This window comes from Oncorhynchus keta, chromosome 35 (genome assembly GCF_023373465.1).
Source record: "Oncorhynchus keta strain PuntledgeMale-10-30-2019 chromosome 35, Oket_V2, whole genome shotgun sequence".
In the NCBI taxonomy this organism is placed as follows: Eukaryota; Metazoa; Chordata; class Actinopteri; order Salmoniformes; family Salmonidae; genus Oncorhynchus; species Oncorhynchus keta.
This window is the reverse complement of record NC_068455.1, coordinates 72,357,510-72,376,210: the sequence shown is the minus strand read 5'-3', so window position 1 is coordinate 72,376,210 and position 18,701 is coordinate 72,357,510. Positions and strand designations below refer to the sequence as shown.

The window sequence follows — 18,701 nt, the reverse complement described above, 5'->3', positions numbered from 1 at the left end:
GTTCGTCATTCTGGTCTGACAGTTCATCATTCTTGTCTGACATAATGAATAGTCTTGACAGTTCATCATTCTGGTCTGACATAATGAATAGTCTTGACAGTTCATCATTCTGGTCTGACATAATGAATAGTCTTGACAGTTCATCATTCTGGTCTGACATAATGAATAGTCTTGACAGTTCATCATTCTGGTCTGACATAATGAATAGTCTTGACAGTTCATCATTCTGGTTTGACATAATGAATAGTCTTGACAGTTCATCATTCTGGTCTGACATAATGAATAGTCTGACAGTTCATCATTCTGGTCTGACATAATGAATAGTCTGACAGTGCATTTGTGTTGTTTTGATTTAGTTCCACTTTTTTTTTTATTGATTTGGGATTTGTTCTCACCCTACTGTGTAGAAGAGACGCTAACTGTATGAGGTACAGATATAATCTAAATTACGTGGCGTGTGTGTGTGTGTGTGTGTGTGTGTGTGTGTGTGTGTGTGTGTGTGTGTGTGTGTGTGTGTGTGTGTGTGTGTGTGTGTGTGTGTGTGTGTGTGTGTGTGTGTGTGTGTGTGTGCATACGTGTGTACGCGCACTTGCGTATGTATACTCACTTCTGCGCGTGTGTGTGTGTGTGTGTGTGCGTGCGTGCGTGTGTGATCCAGGTGACCAAGGTTACCGTGGTCCCCCTGGCCCAATCGCTCTGCCCCCCAGAGTAGATTACCTGGAGAAGGGACAGAGGGGCGACACCGGTGCCAACGGGCTACCTGGTTTCCCTGGACCTAGAGGTAGGTGGTAGGCTACAAATGTAAATCCTTAGCCATTTTGTGCCAAATGTATGTCATCAACAAGCTCCTAAAGCTTGTTTGTCAAATCTGTGTCACCAACAAGTTCCTACAGTCGCCATTTTGTGCCTCCCTGTCCCAAGGTGACAAGGGTTTCCCGGGCCAGCCTGGTCGTCAGGGTTTGCCCGGGCTGCCTGGTTATGCTGACAGGGCTAAAGGGCAACCAGGACTCCCCGGTCTCCCCGGACGCCCAGCCGGGCCAGGCTACCCAGGCCCTATTGGTTCTCCCGGTATCATCGGCTTCCCTGGCATGCCTGGACCAAGGGTAGGCACATACACCACCATAGAAAGAGTTTAACAGTGACACTGTGGGCAGTAAACAGAAGTGGCAGTTGATGTTGTACTGAGTTTGATATATTTAGAAGTACTGTAGCAGTTGATGTTGTACTGAGTTTGATATATTTAGAAGTACTGTAGCAGTTGATGTTGTACTGAGTTTGATATATTTAAAAGTACTGTAGCAGTTGATGTTAAACTGAGTTTGATATATTTAGAAGTAGCAGTTGATGTTATACTGTGTTTGACATATTTACAATGTTGAGTCTTTGAATTATATGACATGCTGTTTTACCAAATCATTTACCTAAGATTTAATTGATTACGTGATTGAATTGAACCATTCAACAATTGAACCATTAATAATATATCCCGAATCCACTCACTTAAAAAAGATCTGAACATCTTTTATATCAATAGCAGTCAATAATTAATCGTCACCTCGATCGGTCTCATTCTGATTGTTGTAAGTACTTGGTTATCTGCACGAACCCTATCTAATAAGTTGAATCAGCAATACACAAATTGGCTTAATTATTTATTTACTAAATACCTAAATAATCACACAGAATTACATATATACACAGGATAGATCACACATCGATTACTAATCATGACATGAAAAGCCCCGAGTGGACTAACCCGATATGAAGGCTGGTTACACAAAGGAAGGGGTTGGGGTTTGAATGAAAGAGCGGGAAGACTGAGGGACAAATGGGTGGTCTCTATTGGACCTTGAGAAGCTATGCTACCGTAAATACACAATCGTATGCATTCTAATAACAGCTCATTCGGAAAAGGAAAATGCAAGATAAACTCAGCAAAAAAAGAAACGTCCTCTCACTGTCAACTGTGTTTATTTTCTGCAAACTTAACATGTGTAAATATTTGTATGAACATAACAAGATTCAACAACTGAGACATAAACTGAACAAGTTCCACAGACATGTGACTAACAGAAATGGAATAATATGTCCCTGATCAAAGGGGGATCAAAATCAAGTCATTATCTGGTGTGGCCACCAGCTACATTAAGTACTGCAGAGCATCTCCTCCTCATGGACTGAACCAGATTAGCCAGTTCTTGCTGTGAGATGTTACACCACTCTTCCACCAAGGCACCTGCAAGTTCCCGGACATTTCTGGGGGGAATGGCCCTCACCCTCTGATCCAACAGATCCCAGACGTGCTCAATAGGATTGAGATCCGGGCTCTTCGCTGGCCATGGCAGAACACTGACATTCCTGTCTTGCAAGAAATCATGCACAGAACAAGCAGTATGGCTGGTGGCATTGTCATGCTGGAGGGTCATGTCAGGATGAGCCTTCAGGAAGGGTACCACATGAGGGAGGAGGATGTCTTCCCTGTAACACACAGCGTTGTCATGCTGGAGGGTCATGTCAGGATGAGCCTGCAGGAAGGGTACCACATGAGGGAGGAGGATGTCTTCGCTGTAACACACAGCGTTGTCATGCTGTAGGGTCATGTCAGGATGAGCCTGCAGGAAGGGTACCACATGAGGGAGGAGGATGTCTTCCCTGTAACACACAGCGTTGTCATGCTGTAGGGTCATGTCAGGATGAGCCTGCAGGAAGGGTACCACATGAGGGAGGAGGATGTCTTCGCTGTAACACACAGCGTTGTCATGCTGGAGGGTCATGTCAGGATGAGCCTGCAGGAAGGGTACCACATGAGGGAAGAGGATGTCTTCCCTGTAACGCACAGCATTGAGATCGCCTGCAATGACAACAAGCTCAGTCCGATGATGCTGTGACACACCGCCCCAGACCATGACGGACCCTCCACCTCCAAATCGATCCCGCTCCAGAGTACAGGCCTCGGTGTAACGCTCATTCCTTCGACGATAAACGCGAATCCGACCATCACCCCTGGTGAGACAAAAGCGCGACTCGTCAGTGAAGAGCACCCCAGCGACGGTGGGTTTGTGCCCATAGGCGACGTTGTTGCCGGTGATGTCTGGTGAGGACCTGCCTTTACAACAGGCCCACAAGCCCCCAGTCCAGCCTCTCTCAGCCTATTGTGAACAGTCTAAGCACTGATGGAGGGATTGTGCGTTCCTGGTGTAACTCGGGCAGTTCTTGTTGCCATCCTGTACCTGTCCCACATGTGTGATGTTCGAATGTACCGATCCTGTGCAGGTGTTGTTACACGTGGTCTGCCACTGCGAGGACAATCAGCTGTCCGTTCTGTCTCCCTGTAGCGCTGTCTTAGGTATCTCTCAGTACGGACATTGCAATCCCAGCATGGTGATCGTCACCTCCACGTTGAAATTCTCCCTTTTAAACGTATGGACACCAGTCCTCACGTCACTAGGAACTGAATTTGACTTCCGTTAACAGGCTCTTATACTGTGGGAGAGAAGGGCGTGTTTCATAGTTCTCAACCAATGTCTGTTCACTTGGGCGTGGCCATTGAGTGAGCATAGTTTACTTATGAAAACAATTCTCTCATTTAGAAGATAAAATTACTTTTCATCTTTTCACAAATGTCATATTTAAACATTTAAATTGCACAACAATTCCATGTGAATCTGATATCTAGAATGTGGAGACTTTTCAAGATACAATTTATGTCACCCTATCATCAGATATAATGTCCCAGAAACCAACTGATCTGACATCATATTCTTTAAGTACCAATGGACACTTTCAACTGGTTAAAGAAAGGATATATTGTTCCATTTCCCAACCTTTTGATGTTACCATACTCTCTCTATGTAGACAAAGGGCTTTCCAATAGTCCATTCTGTAGAGTGGAGAAAAAATGGGAAAGGGTATTTATGGGGGGGGGGGTCATAAACCTCACCCAACAGGGCAACGTCATGGCACTGAATTTGATTTATTTAGAAGTGGCAGTTGATGTTAAACTGAGTTTGAAATATGTGACCCTCCACGTGGATTCGATCCTATGTAGCACAAATTTAAATGTTTTTTTTTTTACATTGGATAAAAGTAGAGACTGCAGTTGAGGAACAATGTTAAATGTAAGTTAATAAACTCGTAATCCCACTTTTGAGAAAATGGCCCTTGAATGTTTTGCTACACCTACTGTAGTGCTCTTCTTTGTCTACACCCATTCATCGTCGTTCACACCCTCTTAAGCCTTATCTCCATCCATCTCTTTAAGAGAGGCCATGTGCTAAACAGAGTGAGTATCCTAATCTGAGTTTAGTGCAGGTCATGTTGATCTTCACATTATTGTCTCTGGTAAACACACACTATATTGACTCAAATGTTTTTGTTTTTTGTCACACGCACAGGATACAGGTGTAAACAGTACTGCAAAATGGTTACTTGCAATATCATAAACCGAAAGTGTCCAGAAATGTTTTTCATTCATATTTAATAATTATTTGATGATGCTTACCCAGACAGACGTGTCTAAATTGATGTGTCATGTGAAAGAATAGCTATAACCACCCCCCAGCCACATCTAGCTAAGTGGACGGGTCACTATTTTCTAGACATGTAAACATGTTCATGAAATACAATAGATCGCCGTAATTTTCCCCAGACACAGCTGGCTAACTTGAGGGGTCATGTAATCATCTGGTGAAGTTGAGTCAAAGATTTGTTCTAACTAATCCAAGATAGACCACACTGTTGTTTCAAATTGGAACAAATTAGTCATAGTGGGCAGAACAAGTAAGGAGGTGGGCAGAGCCAAGCATGAGCTAGCGAGATCCTATTGGCACGTTCTAGCAAACATTTGAATATTTCCATTAGGGAACGCCTACTCTATGAAGTGAACATGTGCAATAACTCAATTCACCTTTGCACTCCTTCTAAACCAAGCACATTTTTTAAACTTTGGTAAAGGGTAACGTCTAGAAAAATGTGTCTACTCTGTACGTAACAGATTATAGTTTTGGGAACAGAAAACTGTATTGAGATCAAGGGTTTCATCAATGAGAAAATTAGCAGAATATCGGCCAAAATCCACCACGTTCTATCTTCACCCACTGCCAGCCACTGGGCTTCCTCTCACTACCATATTTGGTAGTGACTGGAAACGCCAAGCGGATGCTTCACATTTATACATCCAGTGAAATATCTGTCTCATTGTTCTATTTGTGGTGGAATCTTTTGTTTAGACATGTAGCTAGCTAGCTAAACAATAATAACATAATCCCAATTCATACTACTACAAATACAAGCATTGTCATAGCTGTAGTATGAATCTGCAGGTAGCTAAATCTAACCAACTAGGTTCAATGTTAGCTAGCTAACATTGTGCTATAACTAGCAATGCAAATGGTTTCTGATTTTAATAATATTACTACACAGATCATACACTTAACGTTAGCTAGCGAACCAGCAAGCTAATGTTAGCTAGCTAGCTAACAGTATGCTTTAACTTGCAATCAAAACCATTTCTGACAAGATTAGAAACGTATAATATCTGAAAATGTAGCGAGACTCTTACCCGTATACATGGATGCATGTTAAATGCTTTCAGTCTGCCGTGAAGCAAATTGTTTTGCAGCTACATCTTTGCTACATCTTTGTAGCTACATCTTGTTTGGCCAGCGTTGTGTCAATTCACTCCGGTTCACACTGAGCGTGTGCAGAAAGTATCCCATCACAACTTTTTCCAACTCATCTGTTGAAAGCGCCTGCTAAATTCAGGGAATCAATGTTCTTGAGAAAAGTAGAAAAATGTTTGTAGTTCTCAACAGCTAACGTTACATCTTTCAAAAACGCTGTGCCATTTCTGCTTAAAAATGCATTTTAATACAAATAAAAATGCCTCTTGTGAAGTAGTGACGTGTGACATACGCCTAGCTTCCTGAAACGGTAACATATTTAGAAGTGCCAGTTGATGTTGCTGTTTTTTTCCGTAGGGTGACGATGGCAGGCCTGGTTTCCCTGGTAACCCTGGAGTCCCTGGTCAGCCAGGTGCTAAAGGTGAGTGGCTGTCACCTGTCTGTCGTATACCTTCCTGTGATGCTCTCTTCTCTGTACCATTCTCTTAAACTCTGAAGGGTTGGAACAGGTTCGTAAGAAAGCATTTCCCTGTACAGTCTACACCACCTGTTTTCGGCCCCATGTGATAAATACAATTTTATTTTATTTCATGGTCTCTTCTCTGTGCCATTTCTTTAAATGTATATTTTATTTCACCTTTATTTAACCAGGTAGGCCAGTTTAGAACAAGTTCTCATTTACAACTGCGACCTGGCCAAGATAAAGCAAAGCAGTTCGACACATAAATCAAATCAAATGTTATTTATCACATACACATGGTTATCAGATGTTAATGCGAGTGTAGCGAAATGCTTGTGCTTCTAGTTCCGACCATGCAGTAATATCTAACAAGTAATCTAACCTAACAATTTCACAACAACTACCTTATACACACAGGTGTAAAGGAATTAATAAGAATATGTACATAAAAATATATGAATGAACGATGGCCGAACGGCATTGGCAAGATGCAGTAGGTGGTATAGAGTACAGTATATACATATGAGAGTAATGTAGGGTATGTAAACATTATATAGAGTGTCATAGTTTAAAGTGGCTAGTGATACATTTATTACATAATTTTTTTCATTATTAAAGTTGCTAGAGAAAAGTCAGTATGTTGGCAGCAGCCACTCAATGTTAGTGGTGGCTGTTTAACAGTCTGATGGCCTTGAGATAGAAGCTGTTTTTCATTCTCTCGGTACCCGCTTTGATGCACCTGTACTGACCTCGCCTTCTGGATGATAGCGGGGTGAACAGGCCGTGGCTCGGTTGGTTGTTGTCCTTGATGATCTTTATGGCCTTCCTGTGACATCGGGGGGTGTAGGTGTCCTGGAGGGCAGGTAGTTTGCCCCCGGTGATGCGTTGTGCAGACCTCACTACCCTCTGGAGAGCCTTCCGGTTCTGGGCGGAGCAGTTGCCGTACCAGGCGGTGATACAGCCTGACAGGATGCTCTCGATTGTGCATCTGTAAAAGTCTGTGAGTGTTTTTAGTGACAAGCCAAATTTCTTCAGCCTCCAGCCTTCTTCACCACGCTGTCTGTGTGGGTGGACCATTTCAGTTTTTCCGTGATGTGTACGCTGAGGAACTTAAAACTTTTCACCTTCTCCACTACTGTCCCGTTGATGTGGATAGGGGGCTGCTCCCTCTGCTGTTTCTTGAAGTCCATGATCATCTCCTTTGTTTTGTTGACATTGAGTGTGAGGTTATTTTCCTGACACCACACTCCAAGGGCCGTCACCTCCTCCCTGTAGGCCGACTCGTCGCTGTTGGTGATCAAGCCTACCACTGTAGTGTCGTCTACAAATTTCATGATTGAGTTGGAGGTGTGCATGGCCACGCAGTCATGAGTGAACAGGGAGTACAGGAGAGGGCTGAGAATGCACCCTTGTGGGGCCACAGTGTTGAGGATCAGCGGGGTGGAGATGCCGTTACCTACCCTCACCACCTGGGGGCGGCCCGTCAAGAAGTCCAGGACCCAGTTGCACAGGGCGGGGTTGAGACCCAGGGTCTCGAGCTTAATGACGAGTTTGGAGGGTACTATGGTGTTAAATGCTGAGATGTAGTCGATGAACAGCATTCTTACATAGGTATTCCTCTTGTCCAGATGGGTTAGGGGGGTGTGCAGTGTGATTGCGATTGAGTCTGAGGACCTATTTGGGCGGTAAGCAAATTGGAGCGGGGCGGTAAGCAAATTGGAGTGGGTCTAGGGTGTCAGGTAGGGTGGAGGTGATATGGTCCTTGACTAGTCTCTCAAAGCACTTCATGATGACGGAAGTAAGTGCTATGGGGCGATAATCATTTAGTTAAGTTACCTTCGCTTTCTTGGGAACAGGATAAATGCTGGCCCTCTTGAAGCATGTGGAAACAGCAGACTGGGATAAGGATTGATTGAATATGTCCGTAAACACACCAGCCAGCAGGTCTGCGCATGCTCTGAGGATGGGGCTGGGCATGCCGTCTGGGCTGGCAGCCTTGCGAGGGTTAACACGTTTAACCTGTCTGGTTCCGCTAGCGGAACCCCTCGCCAACAGCCAGTGAAATTGCAGGGTGCCAAATGATGTCTCATAAATAAAATATCCCAAACATACAAGTATTAGGCATAATTTTAAAGATACAATTCTCGTTAATCCAGCCACAGTGTCTGATTTCAAAAAGGCTTTACAGCGAAAGCTCCACAAACGATTATGTTAGGTCACCACCAAGCCTCAGAAAAACACAACCATTTTTCCAGCCAAAGAGAGGAGTCACAAAGAGCACAAATAGAGATAAAATTAATCATTACCCTTTGATCTTAATCAGATGACACTCATAGGAGTTCATGTTACACAATACATGTATGTTTTGTTCGATAAAGTGCATATTTATATCCAAAAATCTAATTTTACATTGGCGTGGAATGTTCAGTAGTTCCAAAACATGCTGTGATTTTGCAGAGAGTCACATCAATTTATAGAAATACTCATAATAAACATTGATAATAGATACAACTATTATACATGGAACTTTAGATAAACTTCTCCTTAATGCAACCGCTATGTCAGATTTCAAAAAAACTTTTCTGAAAAAGTATACCATGCAAAAATCTGAGTACGGCGCTCAGAGCCCAAACCAGCCAAAGAAATATCCGCCATGTTGTGGAGTCAACATTAGTCAGAAATAGCATTATAAATATTCACTTACCTTTAATGATCTTCATCAGAATGCATTCCCAGGAATCCCAGTTTCACAATAAATGTTTGATTTGTTCGATAAAGTTCATCATTTATGTCCATATACAGGGTACCTCCTTTTGTTAGGGCATTTGGTAAACAAATACAAACGTGCGTGCAAATCCAGCAGAAAGTCCAAAAGTCCAAAATGTTATATTACTGGTCGTAGAAACATATCAAACGAAGTATAGAATCAGTCTTTAGGATGTTTTTAACATAAATCTTCAATAATGTCCCAACCGGAGAATTCCTTTGTCTGTAGAAAAGCAATGGAACGCGAGGTAACTTTCACATGACCGCGCGTCAAGAGCCCATTGCTCTCTGCCAGACACCTGACTCATTCCCCTCTAATTCAGCCCCCCTTCACAGTAGAAGCCTGAAACAACGTTCTAAAGGCTCTTGACATCTAGTGGAAACCTTAGGAAGTGCAAGATGACCAATATCCCACTGTATCTTCAATAGGGGCTGAATTGAAAAACTACAAACCTCAGATTTCCCACTTCCTGTTTGGATTTCTTCTCCGGTCTTTGCCTGCCATATGAGTTCTGTTATACTCACAGACATAATTCAAACAGTTTTAGAAACTTCAGAGTGTTTTCTATCCAATACTACTAATAATATGCATATATTAGCATCTGTGAATGAGTAGCAGGCAGTTTACTCTGAAGTTGTTTAGTTTGTCTGGGAGCAAGACAACCTGGTCCGCGAGTTACACAGAGTTACACATGGAATAAACAAACATACAGTCAATAATACAGTAGAAAAAAAGTCTATATACAGCGTGTGCAAATGAGGTAAGATAAGGGAGGTAAGGCAATAAATAGGCCATGGTAGCAAAGTAATTACAATATAGCAATTAAACACTGGAATGGTAGATGTGCAGAAGATGAATGTGCAAGTAGAGATACTGGGGTGCAAAGGAGCAGGATAAATAAATAAATACAGTATGGGGATGAGGTAGTTGGATGGACTATTTACAGATGGGCTATGTACAGGTGCAGTGATCTGTGAGCTGCTGTGGCAGCTGGTGCTTAAAGCTAGTGAGGGAGATATGTGTCTGAGAGACTGCCAGAGGTCCAGACAACAGGCCCTCCGATTTGACACACTAAACTCTATCAGAGAAGTAGTTGGTGAACCAGGTGAGGCAATCATTTGAGAAACCAGGGCTGTTGAGTCTGCCGATAAGAATGTGGTGATTGACAGAGTCGAAAGCGTTGGCCAGGTTGATGAATACGACTGCACAGTATTGTCTCTTATCGATGGCGGTTATGATATCGTTTAGGACCTTGAGCGTGGCTGAGGTGCACCTATGACCAGCTCTGAAACCAGATTGCATAGCGGAGAAGGTACGGGGGGATTCAAAATGGTCGGTAATCTGTTTGTTAACTTTGCTTTCGAAGACCTTAGAAAGGCAGGGTAGGATAGATATAGGTCTGTAGCAGTTTGGGTCTAGAGTGTCTCCCCCTTTGAAGAGGGGGATGACCGTGGCTGCTTTCCAATCTTTGGGAATCTCAGATGATACGAAAGAGAGGTTGAACAGGCTAGTAATAAGGGTTGCAACAACTTTTGCAGATAATTTTAGAAGGAGAGGGTCCAGATTGTCTAGCCCGGCTGATTTGTAGGGGTCCAGATTTTGCAGCTCTTTCGGAACATCAGCAATCTGGATTTGGGTGAAGGAGAAGTAGGGGAGGTTTGGGCGAGTTGCTGTGTGGGGTGCAGGGCTGTTGACCGGGGTGGGGGTAGCCAGGTGGAAAGCATGGCCAGCCGTAGAGAAATACTTACTGGAATTCTCAATTATGGTGGATTTATCGGTGGTGACAGTGTTTCCTAGCCTCAGTGCAGTGGGCAGCTGGGAGGAGGTGCTCTTATTCTCCCTGGACTTTACAGTGTTCCAGAACTTTTTTGAGTTTGTGCTACAGGATGCAAATTTCTGCTTGGAAAAGCTTGCCTTAGCTTTTCTAACTGCCTGTGTGTATTGGTTCCTAACTTCCCTGAAAAGTTGCATATCATGGGGGATATTCGATGCGAAAGCAGAACGCCACAGGATGCTGGTCAAGGGCAGTCAGGTCTGGAGAGAACCAAGGGCTATGTCTGTTCCTGCTTCTAAATGTTTTGAATGGGGCATGCTTATTTAAGATGGTGAGGAAGGCACTTTTGAAGAATAACCAGGAATCCTCTACTGACGGAATGAGGTCAATATCCTTCCAGGATACCCGGGCCAGGTTGATTAGAAAGGCCTGATTCTCTTAACTGTTGTCTCTTCCCTGTGATGGTCTCTTCCCTGTGATGGTCTCTTCCCTGTGGTGATCTCTTCCCTGTGATGGTCTCTTCCCTGTGGTGGTCTCTTCCCTGTGGTGGTCTCTTCCCTGTGGTTGTCTCTTCCCTGTGATGGTCTCTTCCCTGTGGTGGTCTCTTCCCTGTGTCGGTCTCTTCCCTGTGGTGGTCTCTTCCCTGTGGTGGTCTCTTCCCTGTGATGGTCTCTTCCCTGTGGTGGTCTCTTCCTTGTGATGGTCTCTTCCCTGTGGTGGTCTCTTCCTTGAGATGGTCTCTGGTGGATTAAATTGAAATTGCAACCAACTTTCTGTGGCTTGGTTTACCTGTACCTTGTCAGTGTAAAGGTTTTGTATTGGTTAAGTTCTTACTTGTATCTTGTCAGTGTAAAGGTTTAACATTGGTTAAGTTCTTACCTGTACCTTGTCAGTGTAAAGGTTTAACATTGGTTAAGATCTTACCTGTACCTTGTCAGTGTAAAGGTTTTGTGTTGGTTTAGTTGTTACCGGTATCTTGTCCGTGTAAATGTTTTGTATTGGTTAAGTTCTTACTTGTATCTGTATGGTCCTCAGGGGAGAGAGGTGACTCATCCGGCTACCCCGGAAGTCCCGGAGCTAAAGGTGAGTCCGGAACCCCCGGTTACCCAGGTGGCCAAGGTGCTAATGGCGCCCCCGGCGACAACGGTTTCCCAGGGGGCCCTGGGTTCAGCGGACAGAAGGGAGAAGCGGGAGTTCCTGGAAGACCCGGACTCTTGGGTGAGTAGTGGTGATGATGATGTCACAGGACGTGATATCACACAGATTAATCATGTCACAGGGAAGTGATATTTAAACAATTTAGAAAAGGTGGAATAAGATTTTTTTATATATATATATATATATATACTGTATATATTAACCCCCTCATCCTCATTCATCATTTTCTATGTTCCTGGTTATGTTTTTTGGGGTCCCCCTCCTCTCAGGTACCCCTGGTTTCACTGGGGCTAAGGGTCTGAACGGATACCCAGGAAGAAGAGGTCTCGACGGGACGACTGGCCGCCCCGGCTCCCCTGGATCATCTGGAGAAAAAGGTTTGTCGGACACACACACACACACACACACACAAACACAGAAATACGCCCACGCACACTCAAACACACACACACACACACATTACAGTTTGTAATACAACATCATTGGCCTGAGTGAAAATCTGTCTTTCCCCTATTTAACTGAAATGGCCTCTGACAATGTCATAACTTCAGTACAATGTCCCTTATTGGTGTCGATGTCATGATGCAATAATCATGTTCCTTCTAAAGGTCTGTCGGGATCTCCTGGTCTCGATGGACTCAACGGACTGGCTGGACCGAACGGTCTACCAGGAACCCCGGGTTATAGTGAGGAAGGGCGCCCCGGCACCCCTGGAGCGGCCGGTTTGAAGGGAGAGAGGGGATCCTCCATCCCAGGACCCCCGGGATACAACGCGGAGAAGGGAGCGAGAGGAGAGTCAGGTGAGAAAGATTCATCAATCAATCAAATACATTTTATAATGAAAGATCAATAAATACAATTTATTTTATAGAGAAAGATCAATCAATCCTTAAAATGTATTTTATAGAGAAAGATTCATCAATCAATACAATTTATGTTATAGCCCTTTTTACATCAGCAGTTGTCACAAAGTGCTTTCTAGATACCCCCCCTAAAACCCCAAAGAACAGGCAACGCAGAGTAAAAAGCAGAGATGAGCAGAGATGAGTAACCTCGAGTAACCTTGAGTAACCTTGATGAGTCACATGATGATCCTAGCTCAGGGGTGGGCAAACCTTTTGGCTCAAGGGCCACACTGAGTTTATGAAACCAAGTGAAGGGCCATATACTATATGCGTGATAAAACATATGAAGCCTTTATTAATTTTCACATTGACATGCAATTACTAGTGTACTGTAGATGTACATATTACTAGTGTACTGTAGATGTACATATTACTAGTGTACTGTAGATGTACATATTACTAGTGTACTGTAGATGTACATATTACTAGTGTACTGTAGATGTACATATTACTAGTGTACTGTAGATGTACATATTACTAGTGTACTGTAGATGTACATATTACTAGTGTACTGTAGATGTACATATTACTAGTGTACTGTAGATGTACATATTACTAGTGTACTGTAGATGTACATATTACTAATGTACTGTAGATGTGGGGGTTTGCAGTGTGGCACTGCGATGTGGGCGTTTTCAGTGTGGCACTACGATGTGGGCGTTTTCAGTGTGGCATTGCGATGTGGGCGTTTTCAGTGTGGCACTGTGATGTGGCCATTTTCAGTGTGGCACTGCGACATGGGGGTTTTCAGTGTGGCACTGCGATGTGGGCGTTTTCAGTGTGGCACTGCGATGTGGCCGTTTTCAGTGTGGCACTGCGACATGGGGGTTTTCAGTGTGGCACTGCGATGTGGGCGTTTTCAGTGTGGCACTACGATGTGGGCGTTTGCAGTGTGGCACTGCGATGTGGCCGTTTTCAGTGTGGCACTGCGACATGGGGGTTTTCAGTGTGGCACTGCGATGTGGGCGTTTTCAGTGTGGCACTGCGATGTGGCCGTTTTCAGTGCGGCACTGCGATGTGGGGGTTTGCAGTGCGGCACTGCGATGTGGCCGTTTTCAGTGTGGCACTGCGATGTGGGCGTTTTCAGTGTGGCACTGCAATGTGGGCGTTTTCAGTGTGGCACTACGATGTGGGCGTTTTCAGTGTGGCACTACGATGTGGGCGTTTTCAGTGTGGCACTGCGATGTGGGCGTTTTCAGTGTGGCACTGCGATGTAGGCGTTTTCAGTGTGGCACTGCGATGTAGGCGTTTTCAGTGTGGCACTGAGATGTGGGCGTTTTCAGTGTGGCACTACGATGTGGGCGTTTTCAGTGTGGCACTACGATGTGGGCGTTTTCAGTGTGGCACTGCGATGTGGGCGTTTTCAGTGTGGCACTGCGATGTGGGCGTTTTCAGTGTGGCACTGCGATGTGGGCGTTTTCAGTGTGGCACTACGATGTGGGCGTTTTCAGTGTGGCACTGCGATGTGGGCGTTTTCAGTGTGGCACTGCGATGTGGGCGTTTTCAGTGTGGCACTGCGATGTGGGCGTTTTCAGTGGGGCCCTGCGATGGGACCGTTTTCAGTGTGGCCAGTGTCGGGAACATGAGTGAGAGAGCGGCTGCTCATTTGTCTGGAGAACAACATAAGTTTAGTCTTGAAGACTTTCACGTTGGAATACAGTCGAAGCCCAAAAACTCCACTTCCCTGCAGTTTCATGTTCAGATGTTTCAGATGCCCCGATATGTCCACACCGAAAGCAAAGTCGCCCAGTCGGTCTGTGTCTTTCAACTCAGAGAAGTCGTCAGCTTTACCAACCGTATTAAGGAACATACCCATCTCCCCTCTCAGTTCCCACACGGCTAAATGCTTTTCCCAGGCTTAGCCAGCGCACATTTGAATGGGACAACAAGTCCTGGTGCTCTGCCTCTGTGTCATTGAGCAGATGAATGAACTGACAATGGTTAAGCCCGTATAAAGTTGACCTGACGATGTTAAGACTCCTTGCCTGTATAAAGTTGAACTGACGATGGATAAGCCTCCTTGTCTGTATAAAGTTGACCTGACGATGGATAAGCCTCCTTGCCTGTATAAAGTTGAACTGACGATGGATAAGCCTCCTTGTCTATATAAAGTTGAACTGACGATGGATAAGCCTCCTTGTCTGTATAAAGTTGAACTGACGATGGATAAGCCCGTATAAAGTTGAACTGACGATGGATAAGCCTGTATAACGTTGAACTGACGATGGATAAGCCTCCTTGTCTGTATAAAAACTGTGACGATGGATAACTGATGGATAAAAGTTGAACTGACGATGGATAACGATGGATAAGCCTCCTTGCCTGTATAAAGTTGAACTGACGATGGATAACTGTATAAAGTTGAACTGACGATGGATAAGCCTCCTTGCCTGTATAAAGTTGAACTGACGATGGATAACCTGTATAAAGTTCTGATGATGGATAAGCCTCCTGTATAAAGTTGAACTGACGATGGATAACCCTCCTTGCCTGTATAAAGTTGAACCGATGGATAAGCCTCCTTGCCTGTATAAAGTTGAACTGACGATGGATAAGCCTCCTTGGTATAAAGTTGAACTGACGATGGATAAGCCTCCTTGTCTGTATAAAGTTGTCTGAACTGACGATGGATAAGCCTCCTTGCCTGTATAAAGTTGAACTGACGATGGATGGATAAGCCTCCTTGCCTGTATAAAGTTGAACTGACGATGGATAAGCCTCCTTGCCTGTATAAAGTTGAACTGAGTTGATGGATAAGCCTCCCTTGCCTGTATAAAGATAAGCCTCCTTGTCTGTATAAACTGACGATGGATAAGCCTCCTTGCCTGTATAAAGTTGAACTGACGATGGATAACCCTCCTTGCCTGTATAAAGTTGAACTGATGATGGATAAGCCTCCTTGCCTGTATAAAGTTCCTTGTCTGTATAAAGTTGAACTGACGATGGATAAGCCTCCTTGCCTGTATAAAGTTGAACTGATGATGGATAAGCCTCCTTGCCTGTATAAAGTTGAACTGACGATGGATAAGCCTCCTTGCCTGTATAAAGTTGAACTGACGATGGATAAGCCTCCTTGCCTGTATAAAGTTGAACTGACGATGGATAAGCCTCCTTGTCTGTATAAAGTTGATCTGACGATGGATAAGCCTCCTTGTCTGTATAAAGTTGATCTGACGATGGATAGGCCTCCTTGTCTGTATAAAGTTGATCTGACGATGGATAAGCCTCCTTGCCTGTATAAAGTTGAACTGACGATGGATAAGCCTCCTTGTCTGTATAAAGTTGATCTGATGATGGATAAGCCTCCTTGCCCGTATAAAGTTGAACTGACGATGGATAGGCCTCCTTGTCTGTATAAAGTTGAACTGACGATGGATAAGCCTCCTTGTCTGTATAAAGTTGAACTGACGATTGATAAGCCTGTATAAAGTTGAACTGACGATGGATAAGCCTCCTTGTCTGTATAAAGTTGAACTGACGATGGATAAGCCTCCTTGCCTGTATAAAGTTGACCTGACGATGGATGAGCCTCCTTGTCTGTATAAAGTTGACAAGTTGTACGACCACTTTGACAAGATTTTCCAGTTTTAACACACTTCTACACAGGGCTTCCTGATGAATAATACACTGAAGAAATATACATTCCTCCGAGTTGAGCCTTTCTTCTCTTTTACTTTGTCTTGTCATCTTTTTAGTAGGCCAATGTTTTTACCAGGTAGATTTGGTGATGTTTTGTCAATTTGCTCCACGGTAGATTCATTTTTTTTCCAAGAAGGCAAGACACCCTGTCATATAAATCAGAGCCCCTTGATTGTTCCCATCATTGATTCCATCGCGAGACGTTCTCATTTATTCATCTGACAAAAAGATCGAAGCCACCTTGTTTTTTTCTTCAGCTCTGAGATGAGCTCCTCACCTATCATTTCCACGCGCCTGGTGATGGTTCTGCGTGATAAGTACATTTTCTAGAATTGGCTTTTAATCTCAGGACAAAGTATACCAGCAGTCTCCACCATACGCTTTTCCCCAAACTCCCCTTCAGCAAAAGGCTATGCTTTTCGCTTTTATGTGCCACTACGTTGCCTTAGTGACGGAAGTCTTGAGTAGAGCATCGTTTTTTTGTTTGACTTTTAAGTTGTGGCGTGTTTTGAGGCCTTCCTTGCCTTTTCCTAAGAGGACAGATTGGTAGCGTAGTTAGCATGCTTACTTGAAAAATGACGATTGAGATTATATTCCTTAAAAACACTTTCTTGGCAAATCAGACATACCGCCTTATGTCCAATGTTAGTAAAAAAGTATATATATATTCTACTGTGCATTCTTCTTTAAACACACAACACTCAGAGACCACTTTTCTCATTTTCGCAGCACTCATTTTTCACGTCAGAAGTCGTCATGCAATGAAGTGGCTGTGATGACTGAGCCCATTCTGAATCTGACTGTAGACCCAAATACAGAGCGCGCTGTCAGGCTACATCGCCATCTATTGGAGGTTGTTTGTATATCATGGAATGAGTCGTTTTAGGCCGGAAATCGCAACTCAAATATAATCATATTTAACGCATTTAAAAAATGTCTCAAGGGCCAGATTGAAGCGGGCCAGTACAGACCGCATCCCCCCGCCCTAGGCTAGACTTGCCTGTAATACTGCACTCACTACATTTGACCAGAGGCTGTTTCTAAAGCAGACAGTGTGTGTGTGTGTGTGTGTGTGTTTGTGTGTGTGTGTGTGTGTGTGTGTGTGTGTGTGTGTGTGTGTGTGTGTGTGTGTGTGTGTGTGTGTGTGTGTGTGTGTGTGTGTGTGTGTGTGTGTGTGTGTGTGTGTGTGTGTCATATGTAGTGAGTGTAGTATTTTTTAAATGCGTTATGTATGATTATATGTGAGTTACGATTTTCGGCCTCAAATGACTCATTCCGTGTGTGTGTGTGTGGATGACCTTAACTCTTGTTTGGTTGTCAGGGGGTCCTGGTATGACAGGCTTCCCAGGTCTGCCTGGTCGTCGTGGGGAGACAATCGGCTCCAATATCCCTGGACCTCTGGGAGACCCAGGCCTGCCCGGACTCGATGGAGGAGAAGGTAGTTTAACCCTTTATTTAGCCTTTTATAAAACAATAGATTATATTCCTCTGTCTCACTTTCCTGCTCCTTCTTCCATCTCCTTCTACTCCTTTCTACTCCTCCCTTCTTCTTCTCCTTTCTACTTCTTCTCCTCCTTTCTACTTCTCCCTCTCATCTTCTTCTTCTCCTTTCTACTTCTCCCTCTCATCTTCTTCTTCTCCTTTCTACTTCTCCCTCTCATCTTCTTCTCCTCCTTTCTACTTCTCCCTCTCATCTTCTTCTCCTCCTTTCTACTTCTCCCTCTCATCTTCTTCTCCTCCTTTCTACTTCTCCCTCTCTCCTCCTTTCTACTTCTCCCTCTCATCTTCTTCTCCTCCTTTCTACTTCTCCCTCTCATCTTCTTCTCCTCCTTTCTACTTCTCCCTCTCATCTTCTTCTCCTCCTTTCTACTTCTCCCTCTCATCTTCTTCTCCTCCTTTCTACTTCTCCCTCTCATCTTCTTCTTCTCCTTTCTACTTCTCCCTCTCATCTTCTTCTTCTCCTTTCTACTTCTCCCTCTCATCTTCTTCTTCTCCTTTCTACTTCTCCCTCTCATCTTCTTCTCCTCCTTTCTACTTCTCCCTCTCATCTTCTTCTCCTCCTTTCTACTTCTCCCTCTCATCTTCTTCTTCTCCTTTCTACTTCTCCCTCTCATCTTCTTCTTCTCCTTTCTACTTCTCCCTCTCATCTTCTTCTCCTTTCTACTTCTCCCTCCTTTCTACTTCTCCTTTCTCTTCTCATCTTCTTCTCCTCCTTTCTACTTCTCCCTCTCATCTTCTTCTCCTCCTTTCTACTTCTCCCTCTCATCTTCTTCTCCTCCTTTCTACTTCTCCCTCTCATCTTCTTCTCTCCTTTCTACTTCTCCTCTCTCTTCTTCTTCTCCTTTCTACTTCTCCCTCTCATCTTCTTCTTCTCCTT

The 18,701-nt window shown here is 44.1% G+C and overlaps 1 protein-coding gene across 1 annotated transcript in view; it reads left to right on the top strand.

The window, feature by feature from the left end:
* LOC118379494 (collagen alpha-6(IV) chain-like) overlaps positions 1–18,701 on the top strand; it is a 143,637-nt gene that overhangs the window by 100,206 nt on the left and 24,730 nt on the right. Inside the window, exons 27-33 of the mRNA XM_052497667.1 lie at positions 659–781; positions 922–1,103; positions 5,979–6,042; positions 11,658–11,840; positions 12,050–12,157; positions 12,389–12,580; positions 17,646–17,762. Of these exons, the coding sequence (XP_052353627.1) occupies positions 659–781; positions 922–1,103; positions 5,979–6,042; positions 11,658–11,840; positions 12,050–12,157; positions 12,389–12,580; positions 17,646–17,762 (969 nt within the window). The remainder of the gene's footprint in view (positions 1–658; positions 782–921; positions 1,104–5,978; positions 6,043–11,657; positions 11,841–12,049; positions 12,158–12,388; positions 12,581–17,645; positions 17,763–18,701) is intronic.